General features: G+C 34.2%; 1 protein-coding gene across 3 annotated transcripts in view; it reads right to left on the reverse strand.

The window, feature by feature from the left end:
- LOC131050748 (MAG2-interacting protein 2) overlaps positions 1 to 23,545 on the reverse strand; it is a 97,721-nt gene extending 74,176 nt beyond the window's left edge. Inside the window, exons 1-4 of one of the 3 annotated variants that reach the window (XM_057984998.2) lie at positions 23,398 to 23,545; positions 16,933 to 17,074; positions 15,849 to 15,903; positions 5,509 to 5,679 (exon numbers count right to left, since the gene is read on the reverse strand). In XM_057984998.2, the coding sequence (XP_057840981.2) occupies positions 5,509 to 5,679; positions 15,849 to 15,903; positions 16,933 to 17,019 (313 nt within the window). In that variant the 5' untranslated portion in view covers positions 17,020 to 17,074; positions 23,398 to 23,545. The other 2 variants (XM_057985002.2, XM_057985001.2) reach the window with 2 other exon arrangements.
- Positions 23,546 to 25,579: the final 2,034 nt, after the last annotated feature.

Consider the following 25,579-nt stretch of genomic DNA (forward strand, 5'->3'; position numbering starts at 1 on the left):
ATTTTATAACTTAAGTATCAGAAGTAATATGACAATGTGCAGAAGATATCTATTATGCTGAAGATATCGTTTAGACTGAAGATATCGACTCTTCCTTTAATCGTTGGCTTTCTACAATGTATTTGATTTACAAAGGAAGGAGAATCGCATTAATACATAGATAAAACGAGGCGCCTTTTCAAGAATAGACGGTCTCAAGAGAGACGTCTTTTCAGACACAAACTGAGGTGACTTTTCCCTCAAGTTGGCGATCACACATTTAATTTTTTTAAATTACATAGAGGCATCACAGACTTGTGTCGGCCTCATATGCAATGCATATTATTTGAAAAGAGAGATATGAAAAGAATCTCCTGCCGCTACTATAACATCAACATGTTTCATATCGGGCGATATTTGGCTATATGATATATTAAAATTTTAAATATTTAAAAATTTAAAAAAATTAAAAAGGAACATATAAAATTATAAATATAAAATATTTCATCTCTTAACTAAGTTAACTTTTAAGTCTTACCATACGATATATGATTATATCACATAAATGTTTCATCTCTCCACTCTTACCATACGGCGATAAAAATTCCCGACAGGTCAGATTTTCTTCATTTCCAGGCTTTTGGCACAGTTTTGACTAGCGATTGAGGGAGGGAGGGTTCGTATTTACTTCACTGGCTGCTGGCATCATGGAATTAACTTGTTGTGCATGTTGGATGAAATAAATCATCGCCTAGAGTTGGCAACTAACGAATTCGTTTGGTCTTTAGGCTGCAAGGTAAGCGATTTTTTTTAAGGCTTTTAAATTTTGCGTCCACTCATTTTTAAGGTAAAGTTCCACGAAACAATTTAGTTGCATCTGCATGAATCAAGCATTCAGATACCATACATGAGCTCCTGCTTATGTATAGTAGACACATATGATATGTCAATAGACCATCAAAAAATACATTTTAATATGTTTAGGCAGCAAAACGAAATGGTTCATTAAATTTTGCATGATATAAAACAGATTTAAGTTTTAATAAAACTTAAAATACATGTCGTAGAGGCTAGATATTAAAAAACTAGATTCTCAGATTATATCATGATTCATTATGTAATTTCTGAGAATCTAGTTTTCTAATCTCTAGCATTTAAGGCATGTATTGCTACCATTGTATTTTAATTTTTATTCTCAATGAATCTTTTAGCATCTGATATATTATGAGAGAAATGCCTTGGGGCAGCTACATAAGGGTAAAATCTTACTTTTTGGGTGTTCCAGGCCATGGGGTCATAGCTTGTCCAAAGTTAACAGATGAGGAGAGGATAGAGTGTCATAGATTGCATATGGAGGCAGAAATGTGGAAACAAGGTGTGGCAATACTGACACCTTCTTTTGCATCTTCACAAACCTCTGGGCCTATGGCATCCACTATTGGTAGTAGTAGTCAAATTGAGACAAGAGGAAAGAGGAAGGTGAGTAGTGAGAAAGGAGGGTCAGTAGAATCTTTGTTTAATATAAAAGGACGTGAAGCTACAAAGTCCTCCGTTGGTAGATTCTTTTTTGCTAATGCCATCCCATTTCATGTGGCACCCCATAGAGATCATAAGCTAGGGACTACTCTCTTATACAAAAGGTATTCCAAGGTTAATGTGTTAATGGAGCATATGAAACAAACTTGCATGAGGACCAGTTGCTCTATTGCGAAGATTAGAAAATCGCCATAGACTTGCCAAATTCAGTGAGTCCGAGCCCGAGACATGCTCGCCAAGTCTCTGGAGCTCGCCAAACTCGCCGAGTTGGCAAGTTTAGAGAAAACTCACCAAACTCGGTGAGTCTCGTGCCTGGGACTCGATTGACGTTTACTGGCAAAAAAGACCAAAAAAACAACATTTTTAATAGCATTTTAAAGTCCATTTTTTTTGGTTAATTATCTCCTACCTCTGAAAGTAAACTTCATTTCATTCACTTGCAAAAATAGGAGTAAAGTGAGTTGGGAAAAAAAAACAAGGGTGCATAGAAGAAAAACCAGCAAGGAGGAAGCTCAAGTTTTCTTCAATTTTTCACATTGGGGCTGCATTGTGTTTGGATTTGGTGTATCAAGAGTTGGATAGGAAGAGTTTGCAGCTTATTTCAAGCTTGTTGTAAGAGGTGAGATTGTTTTTTTGGAGATTTTTTTGTTTCTTGTATGCAAATATTCCATTTCTTATTCATTTATTTTGAAAGTTTTACATTTTCTTCCAAAATCTTTTGTATGTTTGTATGTACTATGTACTATGAAGGGTTGTATGTAGGGTTTGTAAAAAAAAAAAAATTTAAAAGTAGGGTTTGACAAACCCTACAATTTTTATTTTTTTTAAATTTACAAACCCTACCTTAGTTTTTTGGAATGTATGTATTAATTTCATTTTGTATTTGTAATGTTTTATTGCAACAAACTTCACTTTCTTATTTGCCTCAACTTCAAGTTTCACAAAACTATCCTACAATGTCTACTTCAGCTTCTAGACCCCCCATTAGAAAGGACCCAGATTGGAAATATCACAAGGATTTTCCAAGGCAAGGAAAGGGGCAAACAAAATGTATATTTTGCAAAACAATATTGCATGGAGGTATATATAGACTGAAATACCATATTGCTGGTGTGCATGGACATGATGTCGAACCATGCCTAAAAGCACTCCCTGAGGCCGTACGTGATTGTTATGTAATGGTTGAGGAAATTGAAAGGAAAAAGAAGCAAAAGGAGGATCAAGCGGCCATTGGGAGAGAGACAACTTTAGGAAGAGGGATACAGTTAGGTTGTGTTGGAGGCCCTTCTTCCTTACCTCCATATCATCCCACTCAGTTTGCTACTGTTGGTGCTGGTGTTTCCGATTCTGCTTCTGCAAGTGCCAATGCCACTGCCACTTCTCATGTTCCTAGCACTGGTAGTTGTAGTGGGAATGTTAGCATTGGACCTAGGATTCGTAAATCTAGGTTGGATACCTTCTTTGTGCCTCGCACTACTCCTGGGTCCCAACAGTCACTTGAGAGCATGGGTTGGAACAAGGAGGTCCATGATGCCGCTAAAATGGCAGTTGCCAGGTTTTGGGTCCACGACAGTGTTCCATTCTTTACAGCCAGGTGAATGTTTTTATGTTTGATTGTTTTAATTTTTATACTTTGATTCTTCGTTTTATTTTTTCTCATACATACTACATAGTACATACTTAACTTATCTCATTTAATTTATTTGTGACAGGTCTCCTTATTGGCAAGAAATGGTTGATGCCCTTACCATATGCGGGGCAGGGTTCAGAGCCCCTTCTGAGTTTGATTTGAGGGGACCCATTTTGACTCAATTGGTAAATGATGTGAAGAAGGAATTAGGTGAACAACGCCAGATATGTTGCACTAAAGGTTGCACCATCATGACTGATGGTTGGACAGATAGGAGAAAATAGAAGATGGCCCTATAAGTGGCTCGCTCAATTTGGATCCATTCTTAGACACAAGATGAGACTTAAATCAATATTTTTCAGCTACATTGATCGTTTTCTCTTGCTCTTTGATGCATGCAAGATTTTGTTGCCTTTGTCAGCATAAATTTGGTCAGTCCACCACAAGCTCTAGTTTGTTGATCTAGAATTTCACACAAATGGGCTTTCACCACAAGCTCTTATGTTCAATCTAGCACTTGTTGCAGTGTCAAGCGTAACCCTCACCTCTAGGAAGCTTCTCAATCATTGTTATGAGTCATAAAGCAGCCAAAAAGTGTCAATTTTGAAAGCCCTAGTCAACCCTTGTTCCACAAAGCTATAAATTCCCCCATTCTTAAGGAGATGTAACTAGCAATTTTAAAATAGACACAATATCAAAGAATTTTAAAATAATCGATTATAAAAGCCTAGCCCTGGACTACTATTGCTTGTTACTTGTTGGAAATCAAAATATTAAAAAAAAATAACAAAATAGTTTAGCAAAACAAAAACTTTAGCAGAGATTGAAAAAAGAAAATTTAAAAACCTTTAAATAACTGAAAAATTTTACCTTGAATACAAAATCCTTCTTGTTACAAGCTGCTTGATCTTTCTCACAGTTATCTAACACTATAGGACTAGTAAGATAGTAACATTTGAACACTATAAAAGTTGCAGTGTAGCAATGGAGTTTTGGGTGAGTAATGAATGAAAGGTGAAAAGAATTGTTTAGTTTTGTGTTTAATGTTGTAAGCATCTTTAATGTAGTTGGTGTAGTTTTTAGGGATGGGACAAACTATTTCTTTTAGGTGTAACTGGGAGGGTGTGAGGTCCACTGACCAGGTTTGCCCCAAGTTTGTCTCAAACAGACCCAATCTAGGTACAGGACCTAAGGCAGCAGAACCTGGCATCACAGAGATCAAATATGACATTGGAGCTACATTTCTTTGTAATCGGCTAAAAGAAATGGACTGGCTGCAAAAGCATATTGACAATAAGTTGCTTTGTGCTAAAGAAGAATATTTAGATCTGTCAGAAAACCAATGCTCTAAACAAATTATAAAACGTCTATCACAAATTATATGGAAATGATCCCCCTTAGTGCTCAAGATTAAAAAATTATTTAGGGCGCAATAGCAACCCCAGATATCTTATATAATCTCTATGATTCTTAAGAAATATATAGGTAAGTTGAGGGAGAAAATATTTGTACTCACCGTACGGAATATGTGCTAACTTGCTTTGGTACACATGCATGTCAGAAGCCACATATTTTGCAGTGTGAGGTAATATAGTTTTGTATAGTCATTTTCAAGAATAATTCTCATATGCTTCAAACATCCTCCAGCTAGTCACAACAGTTCATATGAAGTGGTGCAAAGGAATGTTCTAAGTTAATTTGCAAATCTGGTTGGGAAATCAGATTTGGATTCTATAGCTTCAGGCCTTCTGAAATTCTGTTTTTTGTTTAAGGCTTTGAGCTGCTTTCATTTTTGTGAACATCCTAGTATTCGTATTTATCTCTATTTAGAACCTAACAAATTCCAGAAGATTATACTTTTACATGGGACTCCATAAGGTTTCACATGTTATGATTTCACAAAAAATGCTTCGATACCATGGAAGTCAAGTACAAACAGAACACAAATAGATGGCATTTAAGTTAGGCACCATATTATTGAATCTACAGAGGGTCCATGATATACACATTAACTCTGTTAAACAATTATAAAATAAATTTCTCATGCTATAAGACTATTCCATTTTTTTAATCACGAAACATGTCAGTTTATTATCATTGATGGAACTAAAAGTTCCAAGGTGTTGCAACAGATACAAACATTACAATAGCTCGCCCAAAACTGCAAATTTAATTTGTAATACATCTTATAAGTGTGAATTTTTGCCACTTTATCTGTTAACATTTCCTTCTTGCAATGAAAGATTCCCATTTTTTATTAAAAAATTATTTTCCCAACAATGAGCATTCACTTTAATGGCTTATTTTGGTATATTAGCATAAGCATACAAGCATAAAATATGTTATGGCTATAGACCAATTACCAGTAAAGGTTCCACAGGCATCTGTGTAGTTGTCATCTTTACTCAAAATTGTAACTTGATTCTGGAATAAGATTGCAATATATTCAGAATTGGCAGAAAAAACTATTGATTTTCCCTCCTTGACAGTTGCTTCCCTCTGAGCTGGCCAACCAATTCTAAGTTGTTTCAGCCCTGTTCAAAAAAACAAGATTAAAAAAATAAAACCAATACCTCGGAAGTATTTACCTTTAACTCAAAAAATTATCTTCCAACCTCTTGCAAATTATTCCCAAGGTGTGTGATCAATCAAAAAAACTTGTGCATATCTACATAAGAAAGGCTATAAATTATTTTTCGAAAGTCAGAGAGATTACAAACCTATTGAATCCTCACAATATCTACGTTACTGGCATGCATGGTGTTATTTTATAATAAATATAAACAAAGGCAATCAGGAAAAAATTGAACGAAAAATGCAAATTTTGAAATTCTACAGATCATTCCTGGAAAGATTCAACTGAATTCAGCTTACAAATATATCAATAACTCAAACGAAAGTTAAACCTTTAAATAAACAATAAAATCCTCAAGAGAAACTTTTTAACGTTATAGAAATATCTTCACTGTACTAAGTCCAAATAGCAAGGACTTAGTAAGCCTTGAAACCAATATTTGATTCAAGTCGGTACTGACCAAATTAAGTAAATGAAGGTCAAAAATGTATCTAAGGAATTAATAGGATAGTGATGGAAGAATCTACCTGCTCAATCTTTTAAAATGTGAAATGGCATCTGAAATGTACTCACATATGCCACAGCATTCGATTTATACCCTAACCCAGCATTTACCTCTTCTGTTTGCTTCAACTGCCTATCTAACTTAATTCCATGCTGTGTGAGCTCATTCATTCAGCACCAGTTTCTCCTCTGTAGAACTGGCAAGCAATGAATAATTTATCCTTTCTGATTGGTTTGTTATCTTTGGAGGGGAAAAAAATAAGTTATGCAACATCTTTCACGGCAGTTTCTTCAAATGGCACCCTAATAATTTCTTTGTGGATCCTGCAGATGTAAGAACCCCTGCTCAATCTGATCTTTTTTTCTCAATTTTGGATGTTTGACATTTGGTCAAACACTTTGCATGCAAGGTCTGATTTCTGATTTCTGAGTTCTTGTTTTGTATTTTTATTTTTTTTTAAGTTTGTTTCAATGCCAAATGATGAAGAACATATAGAAATGCAAGTACTAAAATGCATAAATCATAAAGAACAAGTTTCTTATTATTAGCCTCAGATCAGATCTGATATAGGTCTGATACACTTAAAACAGAAGACTAATGTCTCCAGATTTGAAGTTTATTACCAATCGAAATGGTTACAAACTTACACACATACCCAGAAGCAAGTATAGAAGCCCAACATCTAGCAGAAGGTACGGCTGCCTCAAATGGTGACCAAAATGACTGATAATAGCAGCAAATGTTCTCTGAAGATCTGATATAAAGTGCTGACCTTCAAACCCTAGCTGAGCATTGTCCAACTCTCCCAAAAAATGCAAACCCTTGTGCCAAAATCGCATAAAATATTCCAGCAATGATAAAAATATTATTCCATCTCCAATAGCTTCCAAAATCAGTCCAAATCAAGTCCCTCTAACTGGAAATGTCATTAGAAATTGTCTTCACCTTCAAAAATGCATAAATCATCAAAATGGGGTTGAAACTCTAGCTTCAGCAATCATGAAATTACTTCAGTCCATAAACTCTTGGCAAAGCACCCTAAAAATGATGCCAAATGGACGCCATAGATGTGTCATGATCAAATCTGCAATTTTCTTCAATTTCTATCAACACCCAAAATCCTAGCTGCCAAAGATATGTGAAAACCAGCGAATAACAAACCCTCTCCTTGGCTGCTCCAACTGAAACCTGCTACAATATGCTCTATAAGGAACCCTGGGTGGATTCTTCTCGCAAGGTGGTGTTGGGTTTCCATCCAACCCACTAAATTCTGAAGGTTTTCGTCCTCAGAATTGGCTAGGCATGAACATACCAGCTGAAAATGGAGAATTCTGATATAGCATAAATCAACATAATAATGCTTGGAGAGGTAGGGATTTATTTATAAAAACTCTCCGTACCAGTTTTGGACCCCAAAATCCATTAAATTATTTTTAATAAATTTTTCTTCTCTCTAAAGGTCATCCCACTCCAAGGAACAATATTTATATTTAATATTTTGCTTTAGTTTTAATTTTATTTTGATTTTGATTTTTCCAAAACCGACCTATGGTCGGCTATTCAATAAACCGGCACAGGCAGCTTTTTAAGGGGCTTGAGATCGTTGTTTTGGACATGCTTGGAATCAGAACTGATAGTGTGGTGCACACAAAGGCTGTGGGACGATCATCCACGCAGTCTTGGAGGTGGGACAATACCTCTGCTCTCCTAATCTTTCTATACTGAGCAAACGATGAGCCTTTTCTGATTAATTTACAATATTCTTGCTTCTCGCACAGGCTCTGAGGAAACAGATGATCGCGTGACTTGAAAGAGGAGTCTACCGTGATTCAGGAAGCGACCAGTACTTAGAGATAAACACCCATAGCCCTCACCTTTGTCTGCGACAGGGCTTGGTGATAACTCAAGCTCGGTTACACTAAGTGAAAGAGAAGATAGAAGGCCAGAGACAAGGACTGAACGCAATCTGGGCAGCGCGAACATTTGACACTCTGCAACTGTGATCAGGTGCACATTCTGACACTTGTGCCTTCCAACGCAAGTGTAACTGGTGATAGCCTGTAAATTCCCATGTAAGTCATTTTGAAGGAATCACCTAAGTTGTCAGTTCTCAGAAATCTCACAAGAAGCCTATGTATGAACAAGGTTATAATTTACTATTGTCTGAACTGCATACTAAGCTGAACATATTTTGGTCTCTTCGTTCAATCTGATTTTGGTATTTGGGAATTATTAAGTGTCTAGCTTTGAGGTTAGTTTGCTCACAATTGTTGATAATGATGTCAAATTAGAAAAGTTAAAATATTGTTTTTCTGTATGCACAATTAGAAGCCTATGTATGAACAAGGTTATAATTTAATATTGTCTGAACTGCATACTAAGCTGAACATATTTTGGTCTCTTCGTTCAATCTGATTTTGGTATTTGGGAATTATTAAGTGTCTGGCTTTGAGGTTAGTTTGCTCAGAATTGTTGTTAATGATGTCAAAATAGAAAAGTTAAAATATTGTTTTTCTTTATGCACAACTAGGAATCTTTCATCTGCATACTGGGATATGATAGATTTGACTCTCTTAACAAATCTGGCTTTCTTCCTAGGAGACAGCTTCATGAAAGGTGTTGCTGATTGGTTGATAGGACCTAAGCTTTAGGCCAAGGCAATTGTCCATTATGGCTGTCAAATTGTAATGAATATAACAGAAACGATTTGGATTATTCATGTTCTTACACTGGCATCTTAGTAATGGATTAGCTGGAAGCACATACAGACAAAACAGACTACTTGGAGCAGAATTTTGAATCCAAGGATGATAAGAGTGACATAAGGATGATACAAGGAATAAGAAGACTCATATTTCTTAAAATAAATTCTGAAAAACAGATTAATAAGTGAAGGAGACTATAAGATGAAAGAAGTTCATAATCATAAGGTCCCCAAGCTAGAAGACTATGTCATCCCTCAAGAATATACTCAGGTATTTCCAAAGAAATTAATGGACTTCCTTACAAAAGAGGTGTAGATTTTTCAAGAAACATAGTACCTACAACAAACCAGCATCTAAGGTATCTTCTTAACTCTCAAGACTTGATTCAGTTTCAAGAGTTACTAAAGACGGGCTATGTTTGTCCAAGTTCCTCATGTTTGGTTGCACAAATATTGTTCGTAAAGAAGAAATTTGGCACAGTCAAATGGTGCATCAACAACTATATTGGACTCAATGAAGTTAAAATAAAAAATTGGTATTCTTTCACAAGGACGATGATCTCTCCAACCAGCTGGGAGGGAAAAAAATAATTCAGAGGCTAATTTGAGGTCTGCATTTACCAGATCTATTTATCAGGACATCCATAAGACGATGCCTCAATCAAAATATAAGCCCTATGAATTTCTAGTGTTCCCCTTTGAACTCACCAATTTCTCAACTGCATTTACAAGTCTGAAAGATAACATGTTCAAAAAAGTTTACCCATGTACCAGGTATATGATAATGCATAAAAGGAACATGAAGAGCCTAAGGTAAGCACTTCAGGTGTTATGAAAAAATGAGTTATACGTTAAATTGAGCAAACGTCAGTTTTATCAGAAGAAAACATACTAGACAGAGAATATAATATCTTAAGTAGAAGTTGTTGTGGACCAATTGTAGATCAAATGTATTCTTGAATGGCCACCATTTACAAATGTTACTGATGTTAATGCTTATATGGATTTACTCAATTACTGTTGGTGCTTTATAATTGGATTCTCAAGAATCACTCACCACATTGCAACCCTAGAAACAAAAGGGAAAGTGTTCAAATGGATAAGAGTATAAGAAGAAAGGTTCAATATAGATGAAGAAAGTCCTCACTTCAGCCCTAATCTACACTTTCTGAATTCTGATAAACATTTTTTCGTATCCATTGACACAAGTATCAAGGGATTTCTCATAAGTTGAAGGATTGAAAGTCATATTATCAAACTTACGATTTGGTGTTGGCAGCAATCACTCATTACAAATGTGAATTGGTTTCCCATGATGAAATTTTGAACTACAAATAATGTATAACAGCTAAAGATACATGTTGATGAGTAATATCATTGATAGTATAGGGTATGGGTAAGGGGTTCACAGCAGGGAGTTGGGGCCCCTATTTAGGCCCTGCTCTATTAGGGACTGGGGATGTAAGAGTGGTTGATGTCTCAGGTAAGAGAGGTATTGCTGGCCTGGCTTGCTTGGGAATACCAAAGACACTTGCTCTCCTTGTGGTATTTACTGGCCTACCTATCTACCCTGCTACTGAATCACTTGAATTTCCAAACTCAATAGCTCCAAACTCAATATACTAGATGCGTGGATTTCCAAACCATTTCTAACTTTGCCTTACTGAATTGAATATGGCAAACTAAATGAATGAAGAATTCTGGGTGGTCGGGATATAGATGACTGAGTCGTGTTCATTATCACCTCAAGCATATCATCTATAGGGGCCCCCACAAATAAGGAGTAGTAAGAGTCTGGCCCATTGAACCCCCCAAGTTCACTCATTCAATCACAATCAAGAGAGACAAAGGAGATGGAAAGATATTACTCACAATTCTTATCTCAAAATCAAGCCCACCAAAGGCAAAGAGAACGAGATTGTTGATACCATATGCAGCTGGCAACATCTAGCTGCTTTAATTTCCTGTTGACCGATCTTAAAGAGAAGACAAAGAAAAGACTCCTTGAAGATAAATTATATCAGTAACTCAAAGGACTGTATGGAAAAATGCTGACAAGAAAAGAAGTTTGCAGGGTAGCAGTTCAAGGCAATGACCTCCTTGCATACAAAAAAGTAGAACTTGCCCGCCAAAGTTTAATATGTGAGGATGTTGATTAAGAAGAAAATTCAACGGCATTACATATCCAGGGCATCCTAGAGATTAGAAAATCAGCACATCACTAAGATTTGAGATCTTTGAACCAGGATGGACAAAGATGTGGCCAATAAAAATGCCAAATATGTTGAATGTTAAAAGATGAAATTGGAGCATCGACACTCAGCATCTTATTGCACCCACTTCCAAATCCTCCATGGAAAAAGGACATTGTCACTATGGATTTTTAAAACAAGGCTACCCAAGGTAGTTAAAAGGCAAGATGTTATCATGGTAGTGATGGATAAGTCAATAAAAGCTTACTACGACAAGGGGATATATTATTAAAGTAACATTGTAATATTAATCTTATAATGGTCAAATCATTTATGTAGTTTAGTTAGTAACTTTCTATTCTGCATGTCAATTAGTCAATTTTTAGTAACTTTCGTTTTATGTCTTTAGTTCTCAATCGTTTCTGTTATGGAAAGATCTTCCATAATTGCTTATATAAGAAGTATTCATTTCCTTTGTTTATATCAACCAATCAATTATCATTTCATGGTATCAAAGCATAGGTTCTTATTTGGCAATTTTTTTAATAAAAATTCATGGTCCTTACCTAGAGAATTTAGAGGAAATTTTTAGAAGTTTTTTGCTCAATTTTTTTAAATAAAATCGAGGGTTTATGTTTTGGCTAATTTTTTGATAATAAAATTCGGGGCTTTCCTGGAAATTGTTTTCCAGAAGTTGTTGGATGATTTTTTCTTAAAATAGTGGATTTTTTTAAGGGAAAATCATGGATCTTTGAGTGCTACGAATTGCGGTCCCTGAGTGCAAAAATCGCAACACTATTTGTTATCATTTTGTGAGTTTTTGGTTCATATTTTCTGGTCGCAACTAGGCATATTTCACATGATTTTCAGTCTGTTTTTGCTCGCACGCAAGTTCTAGTTTTTCTTCCATAACAGGACTGTTTCTCTTCCATTAAGGGTCTGGTTTTTTTCTTTCCCACGTGATGGTTGTTGGTTTTATACTGAGCAACTAGGGTTTGTTGCAGGCGCGATGAGATTTTGTTGCAAGCGCGATATGGCTTTGTTTCAACTTGCAAGCACGATGAGGTTTGCTGCAAATCATTGTTCAACAAGATTCTACTAATCGCGTTTTTCCCTTGCGTGCAAAGTCTTTGTTGTTTTGCAAGTAGCTGTAACATCTCTGATTTCTTTTTGCACGATTTTTTTGTAAAAACAAATCATGGGTTCCTCTACTTAATCACGCAAACTTGGTCTACTGAAGGTTCTTTAAGCTGCGCAAAGTCTGTTGTTATTCTTCTCTCGCACAAAGTCTGTTGTTTTGCAAATTTTTTTGCACGTTTTTTGGTAAAAATCATGGGACTTCTCTATTTCTTGTCAACCTAGGGTTTTTGCAAAAACGAAGAATTCTCTGCTAGTGGGTTTTACATGATTTTTTTCCAAAAAAACGTGTAGGATTTTTTGCATGATTTTTTCCCAAAAATCATGGCAAGTCTTTTCGTGGTTTTTTCCTAAAAATCGTGGTCCTCTTTTGCTATGTTTTAACAATTTTTTGTAAATTGTGGGTTTTTACTGTTTTTCCACAAAACGAAGGCTTTTTACCGTTTTTCCACAAAACGAAGGTTTTTTACCGTTTCTCCACAAAATGAAGGTTTTTGCTGACTTTTTCACAAAAACATGTGTGATTTCAGCATCGCGTTGTGGACTTGACAATTTTCCACAAAATCGTGGTGTTGCTCACAACAGCTTTTTTGACGATTTTTGGACAATTGTAGGTTTCAGCATTTTTGCCGGTTTTTTGCCGATTTTTTATCAACAAAAATCGAAGGTTTTTGAGAGACTAATCTTAGTTTTTGTGTCTCTGGATAACTAGAGGGATGGCTTCGTTACCCAACATCATGTTGGAAGGCACTCAGAGGTTCAATGGTAACTAGTTAACATGGTCATATGAAGAAAATCTACAATAAGCAGATGGCTGATCAGAAGTCCACCCAGGGAGGGTCTCAACTCTCAACAACAGGCTCATGTCGCAGAGCGTTCTAAAGAGGAGTTAGCCTTCTATGCATTTGTGGCCAAATGACCTGCAGATTATGTCAAGTCTTTTGTGGGGTAGTTAATAGAATGACCATTAAGGGAGGGTATTAAAGTAATATTGTAATATTTAGCTTATAATGGTCATTTAAGTCATTTAAGTAGTTTAGTTAGTAACTTTCTATTTTGTATGTCAATTAGTAAGTTTTAGTAACTTCCATTTTTGTCTTTAGTTTTTGATCATTTATGTCATGTAAAGATCTTGTGTAATTGCTTATATAAGGAGTATTCCTCTCCTTTGCTTATATCGAACAATCAATTATCATTTCATATATAGCTAGGATTTTTGGTTGAGGAAATATGTGACCATATTTTGGGCCCAGAAAATCACATCAGTTCAAGACTATAAGCTCAAAGAATTATTTGAAGAAGTGGCCAAATTTGCAGCCTAAAGTTCCCTTCAAAGGAGTCTCTCTCTTGTGTCCTTAGAGCCTACACCCTAGGAGCTCTATTTGTCTGTTGAAAATACTGATATGCTCTCAGTTCAAATGTTATCTCTGCTAGAAAGCTGATTCATGGGAAAAGTTGTTAATGAACAAACAGGAATTCAGTGGCAGAATTGCAGGCTGATATCCCCCTTCCCACCCTGTCTGCTCTTCTGAATGATTTCTTCCTTATACAATTCACCTCATCTGTGGATAAGGAATGCATTTGAAGTCAAGTGCCTCAAAGCAGAGTAAGGCTTTCCTATGTCCTTGTCAGTCCTTTTTTGGCCCTGAAAAGGTGGTTTTCAGAGAGGTTCCCTTTTGGGTTCACCTCTACCACCTCCCTTTGATAGGCAGATCAGAGGAAGTGATTCATTTAACACTAAATCAAATATGGACCTCTATAAAACTGGATCCTGATAGTGATAAAAGGCCTCTATAAAACAGGATCCTGAAACTGAATCAAATATGGACCTCTATAATTTAATACTGAATTAATTTTTGGGTTTTCCTGAGAGCTATGTCAGAGCCTATGCAATCTTTTGAGGCATAGGCAAGCAGACTGTTCTTGTGGTAAAAGGCAATGGGGTTCAGCTATGCATTGGACCTAGAAAGAAAAGCCTAGTGAGGAATTCCTTTGGAGCAATCATGGTTGTTGCTTTTGCATCCAATGGATCCTTGGAAGCAATGAAGGATCATAGTCAAGAGGATCCTCAAATGCAAAATGGTGAGAGCAATTCTACAGCAGGTGTGCCAGAGGCCTTGAAAGTTTGAAACAGGTGGACAATCCGGAACTTTCTATTCCAGTTCAAAGGGGTCTCAGATGGACAAGTGGCATCTTGTCAGGAAGCACCAATCTGGTGGAAAAATCCAGAAACTGGTAGGGTAGGAAATCAGAGGCAGAGAAACTTCAGATGGAGGCTTATGATACAATTAGAGAAGGATCACAACAGACTTTGAAGAGTGTCCTTTCTCAGCACAGCAAGAGGTTTGTGGAAGCGCAGGCCTGACCCTTCTCTTTTATGCTTGTCTATTTAGGTTTCTTGTGCTTCTCGTTGCTACTAAACTCTGGTCTTGGGATTTTATCCAGTTAGTCCTCTTGTTGGTTGTTTCATCATGTAAGAACCCTTGTTTGGGGTTCAACGTTCTGTTGATGTATGCTCAGGTGTTGCTATCCTTTAATGTTCTTCTTTGTATCCTTGTTTTTTCTCTAGCATGGGAAAGGGCCCCAATAGACCTTCTCCTAGACTTTGAGATTGCAAGAGATATTGCAGTTGATTTGTAACGTGTCAGGTTCTTCACAATCTATGCCATGGGCAACTATATTATTCATGTTTTCCATCATTTTGGTTGTCAGTACATGTGAATCAGTATTCATGGAATTGTTGCATCTAGTGAGCTCACATAAATATCTGAAATTTCGTAACTAAGATCCTAGAGAGCAGATAGTTAGAAAGAAACTGAGAACAGTTCAAGGATAGTAAAACAGGAAGATCTCCAAAAGGTTAAAATTTCATGTTTAGTTTGCAGATCAAAAAACTGTAATCTAAACATCTTACCTAGTGAAATGTACAATAAAACATAACATCACTTAGATGGCATATTGAAGCATGGACTTAGCAACCAAGAACCTAATATAATTAAAATTTCCTAACATAAATCTTGAACCAGTACTATTTTGAAGTCCAATTTCATAAAAACACACAAAGCTTAATTGTGATTTAAGTCGGCCCAAACAAGCGCAGCTGATTCAATCACCGAAACTCAGAACTCAATAAAAAACACAAGAAAAAAAAGGAGGAAAAAAATATTTAAAGCTGTAAAATAGTCCCAACTCCCTCCCTTGCTCATTCTAACATCTAAATTTCTGTCCTACAGCACCCAGAAGAAGAAAAAACATGATTTGAAGTATAAAGGACTGATTTTCAGCAATTTTGGGGGATCTTGGTCAATTTTTGGGTTATATATTATGCTTGAATTTTAACAAATTTAATTTTCCAACTATTGCAATTTCTTTTCGCTCAGTTTGACTCAGAGCCCAAAATGGAGCTCACAAGTTCAAGTCTCAATATTATGACCAAAATAATAATTTTTCAATAATCAAATAAAATCAAATTTCAAACAGGGGAAAAATGTAATTATTTACCTCCATGATGCAGCAACTGTATGCATTCAACATTATGTTAGCCAAAATTATATACTCAATTTCAATGAGAATTTGAAGAGAGAACTTACTCCTAATTGAAAACCAAGAAAATCCACTCCTCCAGTTGCGCCTAATTTCTTCATCCTGTTTCCACAAATCCAAGCAAATTCTAAGTTAAAAGAGAAGATACAAACCATTGTTAGAACAGCAATTCACACTATAGACCAGAAATGGACTGAAGCAAGCACCATAGAAAGCGAACAGAAAGTCCTTGTCAAAATAACAAACTTTATGTTTTAAGAACATCCAACTTTCAGTCTATGAAACAATGAGTACAAAGAAGATGGATCACCGAGATCCAAATTGTTAAAGCAAAAATATTTTACACAGATTTTACCAAGAACTTTGTTCTCATCAAACTTTATGATGCTTCTAGAAATTTATTTTGATATAAAAGAAATCTGCTTCTACATAGTTTTTCCCTGAAGCATTATTATCATCAAATTTGACGATGTTTCTAAAAAATTATTTTTAGGCAGAAGAATTCTGCTTCTACATTGTTTTTCCCTAAAGCTTTGTACTCATCAAACTTTATGATACTTCTAGATATTTATATCGAGGCAAATGAGATCTGCTTCTACATTGTTCTTTTCTAAAGCTTTGCACTCATCAAACTTAATGATGTTTCTAGAAATTGATCAATGCAAAAGAAATCTGCTTCTGCATTGTTTTTCCTAAAGCTTTATACTCATCAAACTTTATAATGTTTCCAGAAATTTATTTGGAAGCGAATGATTGTTTTTTCCTAAAGCTTTCTCCTCACCAAAATTTATGTTTCTAGAAATTTATTTTGTTACAAAAAAAAAGTACTTCTAGTTTATTTTTCCCTAAAGCTTTTTAGTCACCAGACTTTATGATGTTTCCAGAAATTTATTTGATGCAAAAGGAATCTGCTTCTACATTACATTTTTACTAAGGCTTTGCACTCATCAAACTTATGATGTTTCTAAAAATTCATATGAAATCTGCTTCGATGCACTTCTTCCCTGAAACTATGTAATCACAAAACTTTTCGAGATTTCAACAAATTTATTTCGATGAGAAAGAAATCCCTACAGCATAATTACTTAAATTAGCAAAATAAACTATGGCAAGGCATTAAAACCAACAAACCTGTTGAATATCAGCGTCGAGAACTTGAGGAGACTTCTGAGCATGGTGGCAAATCTCATAAAATATTTTTTCCCGTGCGGCTGCCATCTTTAAATTGCTATCATTAGCTTATAGTTTCAGCAACAACCCCTAACTCCAACACCTATTCATCACAATAAAGATGGTAAAATTGGAATCCAAAAGCCGTGATTCAATCCCATCAAGCTGCATGATAATTTGAATCTTTAAATCAATAGAGATCGAAGTTAAATAAAATTCAGCGATCAACTCAGAGGGTTTGAAATTCCTTCAGTTAAAAGGGCTTTCCTAATTGACCTCGAGCTTGAATGACACACCAAGGCACCTCATTCGTTACAGTGATTAGCATGGGACTTTACAGATACTTTGCTTCTATCTCGGAATTGCTAGGTAGTTCGTTTAGATTGATGGTGGAAGGAAATTAGTTATCGTTAAAATTGTTTGTAGATAAAATAGGTATACCATGGATAATCAGTCTGCTGGAAAAGTTGCCTCACGCGGTAAAATATTATATTTTTTTTTAATATGACTAGCACTTGCACTAATAAGAGGTGTAATGGTTAAGTTTATAATAATATATATTTCGGCAAAGTGTTGTTGAGTTATTGTACATGATATATCAATAAAAAATAGAAAATGTATACATATTATATTAATACATACAACTATCATTTTGAGCTATCAAATAATATGCTCAAATAAATCTTGTAAGGTAATAAAATTTGTTATATATTAATATTATTATACATTAATATATATTCATATATGATAGTTATACATATTTTAGCATAAATAAACAAATACTAAGTAAAAGTGCATTATTTTATTAAGAAAAATATTTTTGTCTTGTAAGGTAATAAAATTTGTTATATATTAATATTATTATACATTAATATATATTCATATATGATAGTTATACATATTTTAGCATAAATAAACAAATACTAAGTAAAAGTGCATTATTTTATTAAGAAAAATATTTTTGTTTAATAAAATAAGATAATTCAATTAAACATTTTTTCTAATATCGTTTAAAAATTGAAAGATATACGAAAGACATATTGGCTTGCATGATTGGCAATGGTAAGTTTTGGATAAAATTTGTAAAAAAACTTAAAAAATATTGTATAACATAAAGGAATCAATGATTTTAAATATTTGATAAAAAGACTTTAGAAACTCTCAAGCAATTGCAATTGGTGCTCATAAAGACAAATTCTACAACCTTTGCCAACATCCTCCATGTCCTTTTTTCTTTAAAATAATCATTAATAAATAATAGTAAAAACAAGTTGGATAATAAAATAAAATCTAGAAATGATGTTCACTAAATGAGTTTCATAAGTACTTATGATAGATTAAAACACATTATGGTGGGAAGCTTATATTCAATTTTGAGAATAGATCTCCCTCTTCTTGCATTAGTTTTACCTCTTTGTATGCATCTTATAGAGGAAAAAAAAAAAAAATTAAATAATATAAAAAAAAAATTAAGTTTTGTATGAGAACTATTACAAGTAGTGAAATTGATTTTTCCTTTTCAAATTAAATAATTAAATTGATCTAGGTTGAAATTTTTGACAGAGTTAAAGGATCTAGGAATATCTATTTTTGTCTAACCTTATCCCTTATATTGTCTAGGTCAAATAAAACATGATTCTATCTCAAAACCATCAAAGTAATTATTTTCATTTAGAATTATGCTAATTTTTTCTTTAATTCTTTTTTCCATTTGAAAACAAATTAATATAATTGATTCTAATTCAAAACCATCAAAGTAATTATGTTCATTCAGGATTATAGTATTTTTCTTTAATTCCTTTTTCTATTTAAAAAAAAAATTTAAATAATATAAACAAATTAAAAATACAAGGAATAAATTACAATATACTTTTAAAATAATAGGATCTAAAAATAAAATTGTGAATGATACCATAAGAATCACTATCTTTATAAAACCTCACACCAATGATGTATAAATTTTGAAAGTTTGCCAGAAAATTCCAGATTTTCTACTAAAACTAAAGAGAAAATGAAAAAGTTTGATAATACTCTAAATAATATATAGGAGGGTACAATCTTCTCTAAATAATTACACTAAATTATACAAAATATCTTATTTCCAATTATCACAATTAAAATTCGAACGTATAATTTACATTAAAAGAAAGTTATGAAAACTGAATTTGTCATGTTCAAATTGACCACTTACAAATAAGTAATTTTGCAATTGTCCATGTGAAAATATTATTATTCTTTGCATTATAATTACATAATTAGAATGTTTGGAAGACATCCATATTTAAATCCTTATATCACCTCCATGTGATAGCCTGAAAAACATCAAGTAAAATCAAAATTGGTTTCCCACAAAAGGATATTGTATCTAGCATCTAGATAAATAATATTATGGTCTTTATCTTAACGTTAAGTTGAAAAGGATTTGAGTCGACAACTTTAACACTTAATGGGTCACTAGTTGTAGAGGCCCAATAGCGATTGTTTCTCAACAATACCATTGGAGGTTTATACTCATCTGTAAGGAACATTCAACAAAACCTGGCCAAAAATGAGTTTCATTTATAAAGACATTTTGGTAAAATTTTACCAGTGCAAAATGAGAGCTCATACTGTATAGCAAGCATATATTAGTAATTGTGAACATTAATTTTATTCTGAAACAATGAACCGCAATATTGTATCTGACTTCCTTTACAAAATTTACATCCCACATCTTCTGTATGAAGTAGTCATTATTGAAACCAAATATAAGTATCCTTTGTATACACTTTTCAATGGAATATTTGAATTTGCAATAGCAAAAATAGCTGGCATAAATTGTTGTACAATGGGAAGTGGTTGTGAAATTGATATTTAATTTTTCCCTGGACCTGCTTGCGTCACTGGAGCTGGTAATGCAAATGAGATGCCATTAATTAAAATGTTGGGCAGGTTCACAATCTGCTTTAGACAATAAAGGTGATACCATGGATGTATTCACTACTGACAGCCTTTCTTATTCAATCGGCAAAAGCACATAATTATCCTACTCTCTTCACAGAAGAACAACACATGAAATAGCTTCTCTTTTAAGCATTTATTACATCTACTTGGGGAGTGAGATATAGAGAATCGTCTACAATCATAAACGAGATAGAAACAATGTCCAAAGAACAAGACTGGGGAGCTTTGCTATTCTTCAAAATCATGAATCCTACAGCCTCCCTCTTAACACTCTTGGGTGAACAAAGATAATTAATACTGAAAAAGAGAGCTGGCACGGATTTTGCGAAAGTGCTACTGTAGACATTATCGTTGCAGATTTGCTTGTGAATATAATTAATGTTTCAATACCATTTAGATGAAAAAGTACAACGCAATCCCTCCCAAGCCCCACATATTGAAAATTAAATTAAAAAATCCGTGATACCTAAGCACTTGAAACACATCACCTTATGATCTATCTCAAATACTTTTGACAAGTAATGTGAAATTTAGACAAATATGTAGCTACAAAACAAACACCATTACCATGACAGAGATATAAAAGCAATGTTGACAGGTTCTAACAGTTAATAAATTAGCACATTCCAGAAAATGAATGTGGAATGTCCAAAGATGTAGGTCACAATAATAAACATCAAATGGCAATTGTGTTCTAGATAAAGAAGAGGATACAGGTAAAATTCTAAGTGAAATAAGACACAAACATGCAGGAAGCTATACATTGATCACAGCTTGTTTTTTTGCTCAAAAGAAGTCAGACCTACAAGAAAAGATGCTCAAACAGCAAGGAACCTTTTCAAACCTGAGAAATTATGTCACTGTTTAACATTTATGAACCTATCAATCTGTCAACTACTTCTAATTATTATTTTGGGCATTAAAAATATTAAAAACCAAATTAAATATAAATAACATTATTGCTTTTAATGTTTTCCAAATTTAATCCCCAGACTGCTTACCAATTTTATAAACTTCATATCGCAATAGCAAAATTATAATTAGTTAACACATACTAAACCAGGCAATCACACCACTGAGAGTGCTCAGTTATGATTCTTATTCTAAATGCTGTTCTGAAAATCACATCTCTCAGAAACCAAAGGAATGTGACAGATGAGAGTTTCAGCAGACCGAAAGTAGAAAGACCCCTATAACAATGACCGAAAAAGGTATGAAGAAAAAGCAGTGAAGAGAAGCTTTTGTATTCCAATGTGATACAGATGTTTTAGCAGGTAAAGAAGAGCAAATAGTGTGACAAAGGAAAAGAGGCAGAGAGGTTGCAAGGAATCCACCAAATCCGACACTTGTTTGTGTTTTCATTGCGAGAAAGAAATACTATACACACAACTTTCCAACATTTCATGACAACAGCATCCTCCTGGCTCTCATTCTCCATGGCTGCACCACAAATACATAGTGTAAGTAGAAACCAGAAATATAGTGATGTACATATCCTTCGATCCTGGCATTCCAGGAGACAACATTTCTTTGAGGCATTTTCTCAAACAGGTCATGTGCTTTTTCTACGCTTTCATATTTTGAAAGCATGTCAACCGGGGCAGTGGCAAGTACATCTGACAAAAGTCCTCTATCCTTTATGCTTTGATGGATGTCCATACCCTGTCCCTAAGCTGCCATTTTGGCGAAGGCGGGTAGGATGCTAGAAAAGGTTGTGTTCTTTCTCAGGAGATAAAAAGGTGATCGCAGACATTTTACCCCAAGCTGATATGTATTGTTTATATGCTAGGGATATGGGTAGCTGGCTTATGATGTTTCTTTGAGCTTTTATGGATGTCCATACCCTGTTCTAAAGCTCCCATTTTGGGAGCAGGCAAAGAGGATGCTGGCAAAGGTTGTGGAATTTGGATTTACAACTGCCAATGGCATTTGCTTGAAAGTTTCTAGAGCTTTTTCACCAAACCCATTTTGTGCATTTCACACATTTATGACATTCCATATAATCACATTTCTTTGAGGCATTTTGTTAAACAATTCATGTGCCTTATCAAAATTTCAGTGAGGCATTTTGTCAAACAATTCACAGGCCAATGCTTCCACATTTTGCGTACATGCATATCAGGGCAACTCCAACTACAACAGCTGATAAAATTCTTCTAGACCATACACTTTGATGGATGTACATGCCCTGTTCCAAAGCTCCCATTTTGGCACATGCAGGGAGGACGCTGTCAAAGGTAATGGAAGTTGGCTTTATATCTGCCAATTGCACTTGTGTGAAAGTCTCTAAAGCTTTTTTCGCAAATCCATTATGTGCCTATCCTTCAATCATTGCAGTCCATGAGAACACATCTCTTCAAGGTATCATGTCAAACAGTTGACAGGGCTTGTCTATGCTTCCAAATAAAGGTTCGGAAAATAAGAACCTGTGGAAAAAATCTCAAAATTCTAACAAGGCCATGATCGGATTTATTTGTAAAAGGCGCTAAAATCAACTGCGCTTCAGAATCTGAAAAATAGTTAAAAAATCATACAAATTCTGAAAAAATAATTCACTGAGATGATGGTGAGTAACTTACCTAAAGACTCTGCACAAATTGTAATAGGCTGATGTTGAAGAGAATTAATGGGCAGTGTGCAGGAAAAATTACGAAACACTACCGCAGCAATAAATAAATAAATTGAGATGAGCAATAACCAAAATGAGATTTTAGGGCTGCATAATCTAACCATGTACATATTATGAAAAAATTATAGTCACTAAAATCATGGCAAGTGATTTACCTTAAGATTTGTGCCAATGATGTAGATAAAAATAAATATGTAGTTTGCTGGGAAATTTTAGGAAACCCAACCATAGCAATTTTTTCCTGAAATCAGATGAACGAAAAGAAATCTCCCTGCAGTTGTTTCTTCAATGGATTGACAGTTAACAAGATTTGGGGCTACATTCAGACGTGTATTAAAGGCTATTCAAAATTTGTTATCAGACGTGAGGCGATCGCTCGGAAATTTTTTCAGGGCAGGGATTTTTCTCAGGCGTGAGACAATTCCAGTGAGCAAAGCCCACAATATATAGCCTATCGGCAAAAAATCGTACATGTTATTAATAGCCTATAGAATAAAATTATTTTGTGAGTGAATCCACTAACACTAAATGCTTCAATTCTGTGATGCCCTCACAAATCTCAGTCATTGTCTCCTGCACTTAAAGAACCAGAATATGAACAAATTAAAAAATGGGAATGAACTCAACGGAAATGGGTTTCAAATCTCCAGGACCTGATATTCTTGCCCAATGATCACAAGATTTACAGAGAAAATGGATGTGTTGAAAAGGCTTTAGAAAATTTCAAAGAGATGCAATTATAAAGTCAAATTCTTCTTACATGAAAAAAGACACATAATATTTATCAGCCAACAGATTCAAACAACATAGCACAGAAAAGCCAAAGAGGGTAAGTAGAAAATAGGGGAACTTACATTACACATGTTTTGAGCACTGGTATTGGTAGCAAACAAGTGGGTAATGTCTTGAGGAAAAGTAGAAATCTCCAGGCTTCGTTCTTTCTCTTTGTGGCTTTGGCACGCTGTGTTTAAAAATCGATTTTGCATTAACTGTTGACATTTATTTAAGAATATTTATTTTTTACCGTGGCATTTTCGAAGCTGCCTTCACAATAGTTATCATTCCTAAAATTATTTTATTAAGTAATTTATTTTGGAAATATGTATCCCTCAATTTTGCAAAGTGAATTTCTATAGGCATTAGGAAAGGATTATTTATATTTTTAAATGTTTAGTTAAAATGTATGTAATTTTACTGGATAAAATTTTAAAATAATAAAAAGAGTGAATTTAATATTTATTAATAATTCATAAAATATTCAATAAACAAAAAGAAGGGTTGAAAATTTATATGGATAGATTGTTTGTATAATTATACTATTGTTTAGAATATAAAATAATTATGTCTTAAAATTATATTGATAAAATTGAGAAATAATAAAAACATTTGTAAGAGGGGATGGCAACGAGTTAGTTGCGAGAACTCATATATAGATTAATTTCAAATATATTTATTTTTAAAAATTGAGAGATATTTTTAAACTATATGTCAAGTTTTTCTTTTAATTTAAATTTATACGAGGCTCTCTAATGTATTTGAATAAAAACATGATTTTATTTTATTTTTTTTAAATATTATGTGACTATATATAAATGTTTAAAATTGTTACTTATTATTTAAGTTATAGATCAATATTTAATGTTTAAATTTTTATTATCATTATAAAAAAATTAAATAAATGTTGCTTTCTAAGTTAGTTTTTAGTCTATGTGAATAATACAAAAAAAAAATTGAATGTTTTATTTAAATATGTTTCTTTCCCCGCCTATTAATGCACAAGACGTCAATAAACCACACAAGGACATACACAAATCCCAATCTATTAGTTATCTCCAAACAAATCCTAATATGATGTTGAGAGGGATGGAGAGATATCCTTAGACAACACACATAAGCACATTTAACACAATTTGTAATTTTGAAAAAAATAGATAAGGTAAATAAAAAGGTGAATAACACACAATGTATTTGACAACAAATATAAGGTAAAACATATAATTTATTAACATGAAGGAAAGGCAATTATAGTTGTAGAAATCATATAATTTTATAAGAGAAAAGGGAGAAGACCCCTACAATATGTTACAAAATTGCCTTTATAGATCAAGCATAACTAGATAGAACATTGGGTTCAAAAACCTAACTGACTAGGGTTAGGTTATAGAGGAAAAGAAATTAGATTGGATATGATTGTTGCATGCTAGAGTAAATTCCCAAGCGGGGACTACAATCAATGGAGATAGAAAATCACAAAAAATCCCCACAATCTGAACCATGATGCGTCAAAATGCACTTTGCAAGCAAGAATATCAATTGTATGCAATAAATGGGCATAGGCGACCTTAGGAAACGTCTAAAATGGCTAGAAACAGTAATGGTGATCGTCCTGCAGTATCCAAAAGTGGTTGGAGTGCAATCCTATCAGAATTAGGTCATCTACCAAGTTAGAAACTAATTTTCGACCCTTAAGTCGACAACCACCATGGGCACCTATTTGAATGTCAACGATCACTCTCAAGTTTGAATTATAATTGTTGGATCCTCCCCTCACAGGAAATCAGATGGTTGAGATGTGCCTAGAAGACCCCCCAAAAGCCCTAAATGAGAGATTAAAACATAGTCGTCGATCTCGCCCTTAAGTGAAATCAGACAACTGTCATTGCATGTGAAATTCTATCAGCCCCACCACCTTAGTTGAACCCATCATTGCAGGTTCACAACCCATTCCAAATGACTACATAGAAGTCGTGATGATGCAACTTGACATCCATTTAACCATTAGTCACTAATCGCAAGATCATATCCCAAAATAATCCACGTCACTGACCGTTGTGAAACTATGATTAAGCATCTAGCGACCATCACTAATCCCATCACAATATCACAACTTGGAACAACCTTCGTTCCTAACCACTGCAAACTATGCACCCTAGAATCTGACCTAACCACCAACAATCATCATAGCGTCACAACCTGAAATAGCTTTTGTTCTTGACCACTACAAACCTTGTGGCCAAAAACTAACGATAATCCTTA

Source organism: Cryptomeria japonica, chromosome 5, assembly GCF_030272615.1.
Source record: "Cryptomeria japonica chromosome 5, Sugi_1.0, whole genome shotgun sequence".
Lineage (NCBI taxonomy): Eukaryota > Viridiplantae > Streptophyta > Pinopsida > Cupressales > Cupressaceae > Cryptomeria > Cryptomeria japonica.